Below are 16,178 nucleotides of genomic sequence, written 5' to 3'. Positions count from 1 at the left end.
CTGCCGCGTTGATTAGAAATATCAGTAATATGAATGATTTCACTGCACTATTGAATGAATTTAGAAATATGGAGCAATACAAAGTAGGTAAGAGAAAACAAAGAGGAACTGTATCAGAGTCAACTCATCAACAAGGTAATGAATTATTGAATATCAACACATGGTAGAAGGTAACACATCAGCACAGAAATGTACGACATGAAAATGATAGTAACAGAAATTTTGGGAATAGGAGGAATGATTCACATGGTAGAAGGTCTTTCAATGGTTATATAATTGTTAATCAAATGGTAATTATCACCAAAATGGAAATTAGTCACATGATAATTACCAACCCAGAAGTAGTTATAATGAGAATCAAAATGGCCAACGGAACCAGAATTTCATTGAAAATCGTCAAGCACATGAATTGATATGGTCACAGACTATAAATGAAACTCGGGTAAGTTCTGTAAAACAAGATTTTATAGGTTTTACTGTAACACAATCAACATCTTGAAACTAAGTTGTGGACAGCAAACCCTTATTCCCGTTTGTCCAACAGAAGAAGGGTTAACGCACGGATTTGACACTTACATAGATATGAATAAAATTATTGTGAAAAATATAAAATACTTTATCTGAAATGGATTTGTGAAGCATAGTTTTCTCCAAATGATTTTTTTAAAACATTGAATATTTTACTATGAAATTATTTTATTACGCACGACTTCGAAGGAACTTACATTCACATACCTTCAAATGATACCTATAGTGAGGTACACGTTATAATGTAAGAATATAGATAAACAATAGTATAAGATGAAATAAACTGAAATAAACAAAGCATGGAATATCCTTTCTATGGTAAGACTTTATTACAACAGAGGCAATAACAATTTGAAATTCCCGCCTACTGGAACAAAATAATACATTATGAAACAGCTGATTGAGTTGATCATTTTCAATTATTATTATTATAAAAATCTGGTGTGGCACACTCACATTACTTTCCTATGAACTCTTGCTCTACATTGGAACTTCTTTGTTGTATTTGTAATTTTATCAAATAGAAGTACTGTATTTACATTCCAAGTTGGGTTTTCGTTTATATGTAAATGCCGTCGTCGACCACGACAGGGTGAGGATCTCAGATTGGGTAGATTTCAATTTGTCTAAATAACCTAAAAGATTATGTTCAATCATGTTTTGATGGGGAAGGTTGAGTTTATACTTTTTCGCCCCACTTGGATGTAATGAGCTGGTTTACGTGCGTCATATGGGGGCCGAAAGTGATTGTTTTCTGACCAGGCCGGTAAAATTTTTACGGCCCTAGGGCTGTAAAATAACCTTGAAGTCAGCTGATTCTGATTTGATGTGAACGTGTTTACAAAATAGTTAATGAAACGGAATCAGTTTATGCTTCTAGAATTGAATAAAGTATTTTGAAATAAGATAAGATACTATCATTTTATTTGGATGAATGAAATACAAATAAAATATTATAAACTATTAAAATTCAATTTTCAGAGTATAATAGTATCTAACCTCAAACCTCATACAGTAGTACTTCATTTATTACAAAACCTGGTGGATAATTTTGGAACTACTTGGGCAATATCCATGGTGCTGAACGTTTTTACAAATATTTTATGAAACGGAACCAGTTAATGCTTCTAGAATTGAATAAAGTATTCTACAATAATATACTATCATTTTATTTGGATGATTGAAATACAGATAAGATATATATTATAAACTATTCAAATTCGATTTTCAAAGTAGGATAGAGCATCTATAGCTATCTAGGATATCAATTTGAAAACATCCGGTTAAGCCATTTTTGAAAAAAAATTGTGATAGAAATTCAACAAAATCCATTTTCTCGGCAATGTTGCGCAGCTCCTGCAATTTTTGCAGAAATGAGACTTGTCAGTTGATAGAGGTTATAAATAGCTATCCAGGGTATGAATTTGAAAAAAAAAATCGTTGAAGTAGTTTTCGAGAAAACCGTGAAAAACATGGGTTTCTTAGTGATTTTCCGCCATTTTGTATTGAATATTATTGAATTTCTTATCGCCGGATCCTCATGGTCTTAAGGACCTTAAGTTAGAAATATCAAGTCAATCCGTTTATTAGGAATGGAGTTATCGTGTTCACAGACACACGTATTAGGAATACACACACACAGACCAACACCCAAAAATCATGTTTTTAGACTTGGGGACCTTGAAACGTATAGAAAACTTGAAATTGGGGTACCTTTTATTTTTTGGACAGCAATACTTCCCTTACCTTTGGGGGTAGTAGGTAGGGCAATAGTAAAAGTCGTAATATTGAAGTATTTATTGAAATAAAATATGAATGAGAATAATAATGCAATTGACAAATTATTTATTATAAATAGAAAGATGTGTTGCTGTAAAAGAAGAAAGAAAGAAAGAATGAGTTAGAGTAAGTTGGTATTGATGCTTACCAGGGAGGGGGTACTGACGCTTGGTTCTCGAGGAAGTGGATGCTTGGAAAATGGAGGTCATTGGTAGAATTCAAGTTTATTCAAAATAGAGTTGTGGGTAAAAGGGATCTTGTCTCAAGAAGTAGAGCTATTGCAATGTGATGGAAGCTGTAGATCTACGTTGGTTGGGTTTCGATTTACTGGGAAGCTTTTTTTTTAATTAAGATTTTTATTGAACCTTAATGGAACTGAAGCGAGCGAATATTTCGAAGGGATGTGTGTCTTTTGTCTATATAGCTTTTTAATTCAATTCAAATCTCTTTATTAATTGATTGAATAGTGTCACACTGATATCGTACTATTAAACGGATTCCCCCATATCAATATCACTGAACGTGCCCGGTACAGTGAGAATATCATTCCCATGAGTTAATGGCACCATTCATACTCGCTTGACCGTGCTAAGTGGGAATAGTCACATTAGATATCTTGAGAATTAGATTATATTGTCATTATATTTTTCCTCGCACACAGGCTTTGCCCATGTGAGGAACCTTCTTCAAGTTTTGTATATGTATATTCTGTATTGTTAGTATTTCCTAAGAAGAAGAATAAAGATAATTTCAATTTCAATTCAATTATACTGGACACGTTCAATGATACAGTGGATTTGTGAGAAGCCTTGTATGATAATTATTATACTGATAAATTCAACTACAGCCAAAATTAAATAGAATGATCGAAAATTAAGCCCCGGTTGCACAAAAGCCTGTTAAATTTTTATCGTGATTTAATGCCACGAGAAGCAATCAAATTCAACTACAGCCAGAATTAAATAGAATGATCAAAAATTAAGCCCCGGTTGCACAAAAGCCTGTTAAATTTCTATCGTGATTTAATGCCACGAGAAGCAATCAAAGAAGACGTCGCTTCAGAAAAGCCTTTTATTATTGATTCTCATGGCATTCATTCCTGCTTAAAATTCTACAGGTTTTTGTGCAACCGGGCCTAAGCTGGTGAATTATAACCTCTTTTTTGGAAATGTTACTTCTTGTGAAATTTGGGAGGAGAGCAGTTTTGGGCTAAGCCTGCTGTTCCCTCCTAGTCATTGCTATATTATTTGTAATTGTATTAATAAGTGAATAATGATGGAATGATGTGTGGGTTGCAGAGAGGAGCATTGAGGATGTGGCGAGTGGAGACTCGCCGTCGAGGGGGGGCGTCAGCGGCGTGGAGGTCGAGGAAGGTGATAGTGGAATCGATGCCAACAGCCAGGGAAGTTGTAGTAGTAACGAAGTCAAAGCTGCTGCCAAAGATAGGAGAAAAGATAAGAAGAAGAAGAAGCCAGCCACTGCCTCCTCGGCGGCGAGTGGAGGCGGTGCTGGTGCTGGGGGCGGCAGCTCGGCTGCTGCTTCTGCTGCTGGCTCCACCTCCTCCACCACCAACTCCACCGCCCCCACCACCACCACTCAGTCTGAGTTACGGCTGCCATCAACCATCCCCAGCAAATCGACTGCAGAGGTAACTCAATTTCCTTCAAATTTATTTTATCACATTGAAAACAAAGCAATAGATGAATGTAATGTATTGAATGAATGAATGAATGAATGAATGAATGAATAATGAATGAATGTAATGATTTATAAATAATAGATTAGTAAAAAATACACACATAAAGTCATAACATGTCATTATCCTTATTAGTTAGTTTAAATATTGGGATGAAATCATGAAAGTTGCCTTTAATAATAATAATTACATCTAATTAATCAATCATGATTAACAGCATTCTCCTTAATCAGCTTTCTATTCTATACTACTGTATAAACATTAACTTTCATGCCTTCTTGCAAGGTGGTACTAAAATGTGTGTTAGGGTGCGATCTCATTGAATGCGCGTTTATGTGCAAGTGTAAGTCGAATCATGCATGTGCCGAAAAACGACATTTGAAAAGTGCCATGGGAACGCCGTTTGACTTGCCGGTATCTGCTCACACTGAACGCAACCAACAAGTGCAAGCGATTAGTGTGAGTGTTCTGTTCCTATTGCTCTTTACAGAGTTTGTTTCTCATCTGCAAGCTTGGTCATGCATAACCAAGTGTGCACTCGCATTATACGCAGCCAATGTGAACACACTTGTTATGTTCTTTTCCAATTTTAAATTACTGCAAATTCAATTCGTAATTGTGTGAGTTTCCTTTCATGGAAATAGAGGTCTTTCGTTATTGTAGAGTTAAGGAAAAAATTGTCTTTGTTATTCCAGCATGTATGTATTTAAGTTTCAAATGAAATGAATGTTTTAAAATAATATGCCAAGAGTGTGTATGCACACTCTCCAAGTCTCGAGTGGCTAAACACTAGATTAGTGTATGCACTGTTGGAAATGTATGAAAGTTAATTTTTAATATTTTTTGTTGTCCCAGGAGAGGAGGAGTCCTGCTGCACAGTCAAGCAGCAATAGTCAAACCAACCAAGCCAAAGGCTCGTCAGAATCGGCACCATCATCTACCAAGTCAACGCCTCCCTCGAAAACCAATTACCACAACCCCAATGATAACACCTCGTCGAAAGCCAGACAGACTGCTAAACCAAAACAACTCATCTTTGAGTCCTCGAGACACCCGGCAGAGCGCGAAGACTTCGAAGCAACTGGCAATGAGATCTACGTGCCAGCTGTCAAGGGAAAGAAAAGCAACTATATGTAAGAAAACTTGAATTTGATCAAAAGTTCCTCTATTTTATCAGTTATTTCATTTCCAGGTTTGTCGAATTATTGTTGGAAAAAATCTTGTTGAATTTAAAATAGCTATTTTACCTGCTCTACTAACTCATATTGTATTGAATTTTTGAATATTTAAAATAGCTATTTTGCCTGCTCTACTAGGTGATATTCTATTAAATACTCGTTTTAGCAATTTTTAGAGTTTCTTAATTTTCTTGAGATTTATTACATGTATCGTAACATTAATTATCTATTTTAACGAAACTCAAGTTTGCATGTAACAGTCTTCTCAATATTCCTTTCTCAGAGCGAGTGAAAATAAACATGTTGAAGAATAATGTTAACTGGTATTTCAGCTCAATTTCAATTGAAAATTTTCTTTTCACTGAAAACGTAATTTCTTCATTAATTTAAGAGTGAAGATTTACAATATCTGAAATAGAATATGCAATACGCCTGTTTTTTTTGTACTTATATTATGATTCTATTCCGTTCACTTTTGCGCGGTATTTGAATTCTTTTAGCGATTTTATTAATTATTCAATTCTTCATTGTTGTGTCTTCAGGAATATGTACCCAGAAGATGTAGTAAGCAGTTCAAGTAAATCTGGTCCTGCAACTAGTCCAAAGCAAGCTAGTAAAAGAGAAGAAGGCTGGAAGGAAGTTGTCCGAAAGTGAGTATAACATTTCATTCACTATTCATATTATTGAATAAATTGGACCATTATTATCTTCAAAATAGCCCCAATAAATATGTACGTCGAATTAATTTCAGTATTAAATATTCCACTAACTATACAAAAATTTCAATAATATTATATTACAAAAAATAATTTATTGTAGGTACTATTTATTACTGATGTTTTGAAAATTTTGAAATTTTTATGTATTTCTAGTGGAATATTGGAAAATTGATAAACTTAAAAAAGAAAGTTCGAATTTTTCACTCTATCTCCAGTTTTATCAATTCGACAAACAAAGGTCGAATTTTTCACTCCTTTCCCTGTTTTATCAATTTGACTAATAAATACGATCTTAAATATATTCCACCCATTATAATAAAATTGCTGAGAAAAATGTAATTAGTTGGGTATTTGATGGAGGTATTATCAATGATGGACTGGATTAATGATTGTTTCAGGTACCTAAACTCGCCGTACAGATCGAAGAAGGTGTCAGTTCCGTTGAATGCGATCAGTCGAGTGATTGGCCGCGGCGGCAGCAACATCAATGCCATTCGAGGCGCGACTGGGGCGCACATCGAGGTCGAGAAGCAGAGCAAGGGCCAGGGCGAGAGAATTATCACCATCAAGTGAGTCACCAACATATTGACTTCTAGATTAGGATCAATCCTGTTGAAAGTGGAATTCCTAAGTGACTACTGGAACATCGGCTGTAGCTACAATACAGTGAGGAGTAAAGTGTAGTCGAGCACTGTAGTACGGCTAGAATCGTTCCAGCTGACGTTTGGGAATCCCACTTTAAGTGCCGTTTGCACAGTGCTAGTTTAGACTAAATTTCATCTTAAACTGGATTAAATCTATATCAAGTATTATCTGTTATAATGTGATACATTTTGAGATTAATCCAACAGCTGATAGAATTCAGTTTAAGCTTTCACTGTGCAAACGGCCCTAAGAGTAGCACTTTTTTGGCGAAAATATAGCATAAGAAGTTATCCTATAGAATAGAGCGGTCATGTTCCAAATATCACTATTACTCAACCCGATAGTCCTATACTACGAGGAATATCACTTTTAACGTGAAGAGAGGAAACTGATTTCTCCTTCCACAGTTTGTAGCATGGACAGAATAGTGGAGAGGAGTAAGTATGCTGCACACAATTAGATGCTGACAAAAGTAGTGAGAATGCTTTTAGGTTGTGGGAGTGATTGGTGAAGGAAAGAGTATCGGGCCTCTCTGTCTTCGAGAAAGAGCCTTGATAAAAGTAATATTTCTCGGACTATAGTAGTTATTTTTCGTGAAACTAAGAGACGCTGGTAGTTTCTCAAACTGTGCCGTTCTTACACTCTCATCCGGCAAAACAGCAATAATAGACATTAGTCGACAGTAATCGTCTTGAGTTAACAAAAAATCGGCTTGAAATTTGGTTCATAAACGACCTATACCATGGGATCTTCTTATGCTATATCTTTTCAATGGCTATAGTCAAACCTACCAATTATTATAGAGTGAAATTGCATCAATCATAATATAAAGTTGAGAGTGTTCCGGATTACATTATTCAAATCATATTATAATCAATAATCTGAATTTCCGTTGACTCTGTCTGTAGTAGAATAATATAACTCCTTATAAATAAAATAATAATCATTATCAAATAATCATTTTCAACGATTATTCAATGAAAGTGCCACGTATTTTTTGTTTTGAAAATTGAATTATAGTTGAATAGTTTTGAATTTTATCCATTTAAATGTTTTCTTATTAGGCTATTTATACAATAAGTAATAAACAGATAGTTTTTAATATATTTGAAAACGTGCGTTATTGTTTTGTAGGGGCTCTACTGAGGCTACCAAGCAAGCGCACTCTCTGATAGCTTCTCTTATAAAAGATCCAGAGTTCGATATGCAAACACTGCCAAAACCAGCCAATAAACAAGCAGCTGCCGCATGGGAAAAGTCACAGGTAAGTCATTTTCTTATCATATTCAAGATGGTTGAGAAATAATGATTAAGCACAAGTTCAGGATTCATATTGTGAGCTATCAATTCACTAAGATTCAAATATATTGAGTAATTCATCTCCGGAATAAAATTTGTTGAATGAGAATTGATATCGTGGAATTTTTCCATAATTGAAAAAACACAGTTTTATTTTTGTCACATCCATATTAAATGTGGATTTAAAATGATAAATTTTATTAAAATGAATAAATTAATCTATGTTTTTGTACAAAACTGTATCAACCTTTGATTTTGAATAAAAAGTCCAAAACTGTATCAATCTTTGATTTTGAATAAAAAGTCCAGAGGCTATATCTATTTGTGGTGATGACAAGTATTTGTGAGGTGTCTAAAATAACTAAAAACTAGTTATGATGAACTAGTTAAAATACTTGGCCAGTTGAAATTACATTGTACTTACTATGACATGTAATTACTATGACGTGTTTCGCCGTACTTACTATGACATGTAATAACTATGACGTGTTTCGCCATGTTTTGAGGCTTCTTCTTCATACAGTCATGTATGCTGTATATATCAGTCATATATCTGTATATATATTTGTCAATCAGTCAGACTGTAGACTGTTTAGCCACATAAACATAGCGAAACGTTTCACTGTAATTTTTGTGGTATCTTAACGATTTCTTGTAATTGTAACTAGGATAAGTTCACAATCATTCAAGAATGTCTGCTTTTTTATTTTATTTTCTAATCTCGTATTTTCTTACTTCTTTGTTTTTCTTTTACTTTCCTTCTTTGTTATTTTTTTCAAATTGAGATGTTAATAGGAATCCACCCTCTTTATTTATTTTAGAAATAATTTTGTTTTTGTTTTACTCGGCCCCTGCGCTCAGGTTATTAATCTTTTTAGGGACTTTCCGTATTTAATAATAATACTATTTTACTTTCAACTTATTTTGTTAATTGTCCATTGTATTTATATAATTATAGACACACATGTATTCATTGTATGAAGGAAAAATAAACTATTGATTGAGTTCATTATAATATTTTTCAATAGAACTAAAATTTCTTTTGAAACCAAATAAGAAAGATATTCAAACAATCTATAAAAATGAAAGATGATTCTTTGTCAATGTTGTATACTCTGTTTCAATCATATCTACTCAACCAAAAATGATGACATTTCGTAATTTCGTCCAAAATCTACACACCTCTAGTTGCTTTGTAACAACGGCTTTTAAATTTTTCAAAAGCATGACTGGAATCGACGTTTTCGGCTCTGATTTGCATTGTTCCAGCATTTCCGAGATCGATTCAGCAAATATTAGTTCACAAATAGGGAATCAGGGACGTAAGCACAGAATAAAATAAAGAATGGAAAGTCGGCTAGTATCCTGACGCAAAAATCCGTCATCTTGAAAGAAAGTTCAGCATTGTAATTAATAGTATAGATTGGTGGTTCGGATCACTTTACTGATCCGAGTCAATCGTTTCGTTCACTGCTGCGAGCCAATCAAAAGACCCGGATAGCGGTAATTTTAATTTCTAACAAGATGGCGCAGTCACGTGACGTGGTCTCGGTGCACTCAAGTTTTTGCGTCATGTAAAATGCATTGTTTGGATTGATACTTTCAATTCTGTATGTATTGTGTGGCTACGTGTATGTATTCTGTAAGTGTGAAAGCATTAAACATGTCAGTATGCCAACATTCTCATTGCTCGTTGATCTTTCGCGTTTTTCTTGAACCATGTGGACTTTATTGTGAAATGGTATTTTCATAGCATTTAATGCGGTATTTAATTGTCAAAACTTATGTTTGCAATTACAGGCAAAGGCCAAAAATGTGTCATCTATGAGGAGTACAGGCGGCAGCGCCCAACCTTCAACTAGCGGATTTGGACCAGTCACCACGTCTGCTAGCAAAGTTTCAGTTCCTTCTGGTAAGAATAATTATTGCTAGTAGTAACTATACTCATCTCATAATTTACAGTATTGTCTAATGTTCTAACTGTGGTAATGAAAATTCACCTTGCACCTGTATTGAATAGCCAAGAATTGGGTGTCACTAATTTGTCAGTTTAATTATGCATCTACTGTATCTGTAATATTTCTAACATTCTTTTGTTTCAAGGCATACTCTAAATATACATGTCGATGTTTTTACTGTAGTGAAGACTAATAAAAAATAATGTATTGCTAGCCATTAATTACTTTCAATTTATTTAATTACTTAATTTTCAAATTATTGTATGATTCCACTTTTCAGCCTCGAACTAATTTCTGAAAAACAGTTCAAATCAGTTCAAAACATTGGAATTCTAGTCCAGTCAATAGAGGCAAAAAAGGGGGTGTGCTTGCAATTTATATTGTAGTTCTGATTTTTTAATATATATTATTTGGGTACATAAGAGAAGTCCAGAACCAATTTAATTTCTTCATGCAAAATTTCCTTGTGCTAGATACAGAGTGGTCCAAAAACCTCGTATTTTCGGCTCATTTTCCAGTTTTCAGCTATTTCTTCCAAATCTCGTAATCAGACAGAAAAAATAGCTCTCGCCTTTTTTTTAGATTATAGAATTCGGAATAAATTGATATCATTCGGAACTCTCCATCTCCAATGAGACTGAGTCATGATTTTTCACAAATTAGTGAAATTTGAAGAAAAAATCAATTTTGATGAATTTCAGTTTTTGATCAACAATATCTTCCAATTGTTACCATCTAGATGTATAATTCAAAATCCTTCTGGGTGTATTTTTGTGCTCTACAATCTGAGATCAGGTAGAGCGCTGTATCTTATATAGATTTCCAGGTACTCCTGACAACAATGCTCCTTATATTGTGAAAAACACCTAATTTTCAGCTTCAACCATCATCACCAACTACATTGTCCTCACATTGTTATTTCACACAATGACATAAGTTCATGAGATTATGTTCTATGAGAATCACCCGTTAGATGCACTTCATTTCAGTATTTCCTAGAGGAGAGGCGTGCTTAACGACACCTCAAGGATCAACATTTCAAACACTTATAACGTTTGACACAATGCTCAGATTTCATCGTACTACACTTCATTCTTCTCGGCTCGTCAAGGCGGTCCAAAATCATGCATCATAAGTCAAATTCGGTCGAAAAATGGAAAATTTATTGTTGAGTGTTCTTGGAAATCGATATGAGATAGAGCGCTCTACCTAATCTCAGATTGTAGAGCACAAAAATACGCCCATGGGATTTTGAATTATACATCTAAATTGTAACAATCGGAAGATATTGTTGATCAAAAACTAAAATTCAAAAAAATGGTTTTTTCTTCAAATTTCACACATTTTTGAAAAAATCAGTACTCATTGGAGATAGAGAGTTCCGAATGAATCATTTTATTCAGAATTTTATAATCTAAAAAAAAAATGGCGTGAGCATTTTTTTCTGTCCGATCACGAGATTTGGCAGAAATAGCTGAAAACTGGAAAATGAGCCGAAAATACGAGGTTTTTTGGCCACTCTGTATCTAGCACAAGGAAATTTTGCAAGAAGAAATTGGTTCTGGACTTCTCTTATGTACCCAAATAATATATTAAAAAATCAGAACTACAATATAAATTGCATGCACCAATGTTTATAGTGACTGGACTATTCTTGAAGTTTGATCGATTTAGATGGTATAGTATTCCTGTATTGGCTACAGTTGATCACTTATTATCTTCAGGATAGTCTGCTATTCCAACCCTGAAGCTAAATTTTTTCAGGGAATGTTCAGTGTATATGTGTTTACATTTTTAGTAGTGTTAATAGTTATGCAATTGAATTCAACCATCGAATGTTACATAAGTTGATCATTTCCAGATGAGCATTAATCTAACTTCACCTAAGTTACTATTCCTCCCTAGTTTTTGAATGCAATAAAATTAATAAAATAAACTTTAACTTGCAGCTGGCACAAATGTGTCCGCAGCTTCATTAATGACATCCACCCGCTCTTCAACAGCTCCTTCTAGAGTAACTGCACCCCGTCTGGTTGCAGCTGGTTAGTATTACTGCCTTCTACTGTTAGTTGTCGCGCTTTTGGCGTTTGCATAGTTTAGCTTGCTTCTTTTGCCTAGTAGTCCTTGCTAACTCCTAACATTTCAACTCACAGTATGCTATTGGATACGTTACTAGTATTAAAACTTCCATTCAATTCTTTTGAATTCATACAATACCTCCCTGAAACTATTGATGAACAATCCACTATAATTCAACATTTATGCTCTTTTGGACTTGATCCAAATGAAGATGAAATTTCTATTAAGTCTTACCAGCTCTCTAGACTGGAATATTACATGCTTAGTGCTTGGAATCTCAAGTTTCTCGAACATATTTATCATATTGGATACTTGGGTGATTATTCTCTGTACTAATAAAAGTCATATTTTATAAATGAAAAAATCATATGAATAAATCATATTTTACTGCAGATATACGTATTCAATAAATCGACTTGAGTTTATTCACTAATCTCTTTGATGGTGTAATGACCTAAACTAAATGGTTATCGGTTATCCAGCACAATAATAATGATAATCTTTATCAATGGAGACAACAGGTACGCACACACATCTTCTGTTCTATGCATAAAGACATGACTGTGTACCTAATAGAAAATGTAGCTGTAAAATATTTTTTAAGGCTTGTGTTAAGACAAACATTTCAGTAAAATCATGCTTGAATGATACAGTCGGGGCGCCTTGAGAAAGGCCCTAGATAGCTTTGGATAGCACACAATGTTGGGGCTTACTCATGGCGTGAGGACTGTAGCAGCAAAGTTTACTATGCCAGGTGGCGTTCACTATGATGTTTTGATCGTAAGCTGAGTTTTTAATCAAAGTTTTAACTGAGTTTTTAGAAGATCCCTGACCCTGTGGTGTGTGCACAAAGAGCGGTCTGGCGTTGCGATCTCCAGTGGTTTAAGAGGATATGTTTATCTTTTTAAGACCGCTGTGACCGCTTACCGATCTCTATGTGCACGCGCACTTGTAATCGTTTGATCAAGGGTGTTCCAAGGAGATTGGGGGTAAGGCATCCCCGGTATATCCCACAAAATTTAAATAGTTTTATTTCAATTTATAAATAATTTTTTGCAATTAATAAATTTGAATTTCGTTCATTTATTCATCTAATTATTTCCATCTTTATTAATAATTATTGAATTGAATAATTTTGAACTTGAACTTTATCGATCAGAATCAAGCTTTGGCAAAAAGCAAGAATGAAATTACATACCTCTTAAAGCTGGATTACCAAACACTAGTGTAACAGTGAAAGTGAATGGTACATCATTGCCATGAGTGGACTGTTGCCACTCAACACGGCCTAGCGAGTATGCATAATTTTATATGAACTTGTGGGAATAATGTTATTTTTACTGTGCCAATCACTTTCTCTGTCACTGATGTGTGGGGGAATCCAGCTTTAATACAACACTAAGAAAATAACATACACTTTAATGATTACTGAAAGGGAGATCATAATTCGCGTTCAGTTCTATTACTGGGAAAAATATGACACTGCTATAAAGCAACATGGCCCCTTGCAGGAGCTTCTAGTTTCTCATTGATGTTGATGATTTATATCTGTTTAAGGCATCCCCGGTATAACCCACAATTTTTCAAATAGTCTTATTTCAATTGATAATATCTATTAATATAACATTAGCATTGGTTATTTGAGTAAGAACTATATGTGGTGTTTGTGTTGCAGCTGAGAAGAGAGCGGCACAACTGGCGGCCGCGTCTGGCACGAAGACAACCATGTCGTACACGTCGGTGATAATGACGCCGAGTCGCGCAACCGCCAAGACAGGTGCTGGGCCGAGCACGGCGGCCAGCAGCGGACCAATCATCGCCAGTCAGACGTTCGCCGCCAAGCTGCAAACGGCCGAGCAGCCGCCGCAGGCCCAGCCGCAGACGCAGCCGCCGCCGCAGCTGTCTCCGTCGGCTGCCGCAGCCAAGCACCAGCCGATACCGCAGCAGCCAACACCAGTCAGCTCTGTTTCGCCGCAGCCCCCCCACCACCATCACCCGCCCCCACCCCAGCAGCAGCCGGCTGCTCCTCCCTCCACCCCCTCGCCACCGGTCTCCACCGTCAACACGGCCCTCGAGTACTCGCTCTTCAATGACACCTTCACCAAGGTACGTACCACAATACTGTCTTTCTTCTTTAGGGCTAGCTACTTTTGAATATAAATAAAAATATAAATCTGAGTACCCTTTTCAAATTATACAAGTCTGAAAATGGCATTAGTAGCCGAAACATGGCGTTGCAAAATCATTTTAAAAGGGTACTCAGATTTATATTTTCATTTATACCATAATACTGTTATTCAATATCTCTTTAAGGCTACTTGATAGTTTTATAATTACTATTAGTTTACCATTTTTATTTTCCAAAATTTATTTGGATTTCGACAATTCATTTGGAAGTTGTTCTATAATGAATGTCGAAGCCGTTGCATTATGAGAAAATTATAGTATAGTTTTGAAAATCCATTACGAAAAGTAAGGTGAAATAGAATGTGATTAATATTGAATATTGATTAATACTTCAATTTCAATCACTTGTGCTAGGCTGCACTATAGTAATTTATTATATTACCCACAGTATGGGCCATTGACTGTCACGTGGTACAAATCCGCCATTAAGATTCCAAACAAACTATAGTTCTATCTTATTGCATCGGAAATTTATAACTTATCACTTCTTTTACCGATTGGAAACATATTTTGAACTTCCGATGAGTTTGGTATAACATTTTCTAAGGAAAATTGATTATACTTTAATATAAAATAATAAAGTCGATTAAAATATCAGCAATAACGCTTGAAACATCAATTTTTCTTTCCTCGGGCTCCTCGCGGACCACTTCCAGAGCTTTCGTGGACCACCTTTTGGAAACCACTGATCCAGATCAAATATGCAGAAAGATAGATTTCAAATTTATTATATTTCCTCATTCAATTTATTGGTTTGACCTTTCAATAATCTAATTTCAAAATATTTTTGCGGCTCAATTGGATATAACATTTTATAAAATATTTAACCGTGATTAAGTGCTGTTTAAAGACGTCTTTACTTCTATGATTGATTCTCTACCCATAACATGTTTAATTGTTCAATAGCTGTTGGTATATGAGTTTCAACTTGCAATACCACTAGCAGTGGTATTAAAACTTCGGCAGATTTGAAATATCACTGAATATAAATAATAATGGGTTTTGTATTTTCTTTTTTCAATTCATTTCAAATCATTTTTTGTCAATTGAACATATATTACAATATCATGACATATTTCAAAAGTTTATTAGTAATTTTTTGGAGATTTAGCTTTCAGGCTACGTTAACTAGGTACCTTTAATTTTTACTCGCCATCATTTACCATCTACTGTTTCAAGTTTGATATGGCGGAAGGTGTGGCTCGTTCATCAATTGGGCTAGTCAGTCGGGTCGAGCGAGGGGTTTGTTACCACTGTCTGAAAAAATGGCTTTTGGTGGCCCTGAAAAGGGACCAAGATTGTTGCGGGTGGCCCTAAAAGGGACCAAGGCAGGCTAGATGTTTAGTAGTCGTCGACTGGCGCGATACCACGCCGCGCGAGGGTCCCGGGCAGGTCCGTCTGGTGCGAGAGCAGGCCGGCAAGGGGCTCAAGTCAATGGTTCGCAGTCTCCACTCTGGTTTACCCGGGCTACGGAGAGGGCTGACCGGGTGATCTACTAGCCAGAGGTCGTGCCGAATCTCCGCCGGGAGGACCTCCTCGACCACTTCCTCGTTTAGAAGGGGCCTTCGGTCAAACCCCGGGCAGGCAGGGTCGTAGGCTTCCGCTGCACACACTCCGATGTCGGTTCGGCACCCAACCCGCGCATCCAGAACCGCGCGCCAGTTGTTAGGCTGGGGCGCTAAGTCTTGGGGCGCAGCTGGCGCGGCGGTGTACAGCCTCAGCCTCTCCTCCACCTGGCGAAGCCGACGTAGGGCCCTCCTCTTCTGGATTCGGCGGCCGGCTTGGTTCCTCCTAGGCATCGGCTGGGTAGTAGACAAGGAAGACAAGGTAGTAGACCTCAGGTTGCGGTTAGTCTCGCCGTGGTTCCCTCATTGGCCTGCTCGCTGCTCTGCTCCTGGTCTCGGTAGTAGTCTCGGCTGGTAGTGGTCTCTGGTAGTGGTCTCGGCTGGTGGTCTCTTCTGGCTCTTCAGTGGAAGGCTGCTAGTGAGCAAGTGCTATCGAGGGTAGCTGAGTAGCCCCCTTTTATTCACAGTCCCCGAGTTCATCTGCGCTGCTATTGGCCGGCGGTGCTCGGCCAATAGAAACGCAGGAACGGGTGGCGGCGACTGAG

The 16,178-nt window shown here is 36.3% G+C and overlaps 1 protein-coding gene across 1 annotated transcript in view; it reads left to right on the top strand.

The window, feature by feature from the left end:
* The window catches only part of LOC111047570 (ankyrin repeat domain-containing protein 17), a 71,570-nt gene that overhangs the window by 46,992 nt on the left and 8,400 nt on the right, over positions 1–16,178 (top strand). Inside the window, exons 29-36 of the mRNA XM_039423139.1 lie at positions 3,606–3,955; positions 4,859–5,136; positions 5,724–5,831; positions 6,299–6,469; positions 7,680–7,809; positions 9,645–9,756; positions 11,752–11,844; positions 13,557–13,987. Coding sequence (XP_039279073.1) covers positions 3,606–3,955; positions 4,859–5,136; positions 5,724–5,831; positions 6,299–6,469; positions 7,680–7,809; positions 9,645–9,756; positions 11,752–11,844; positions 13,557–13,987 — 1,673 coding nt within the window. The remainder of the gene's footprint in view (positions 1–3,605; positions 3,956–4,858; positions 5,137–5,723; positions 5,832–6,298; positions 6,470–7,679; positions 7,810–9,644; positions 9,757–11,751; positions 11,845–13,556; positions 13,988–16,178) is intronic.

The sequence above is a fragment of the Nilaparvata lugens genome, chromosome 1, assembly GCF_014356525.2.
Source record: "Nilaparvata lugens isolate BPH chromosome 1, ASM1435652v1, whole genome shotgun sequence".
Lineage (NCBI taxonomy): Eukaryota > Metazoa > Arthropoda > Insecta > Hemiptera > Delphacidae > Nilaparvata > Nilaparvata lugens.
Note: the sequence above shows the minus strand (reverse complement) of the source record. Positions and strands in the feature narration are given on the sequence as shown.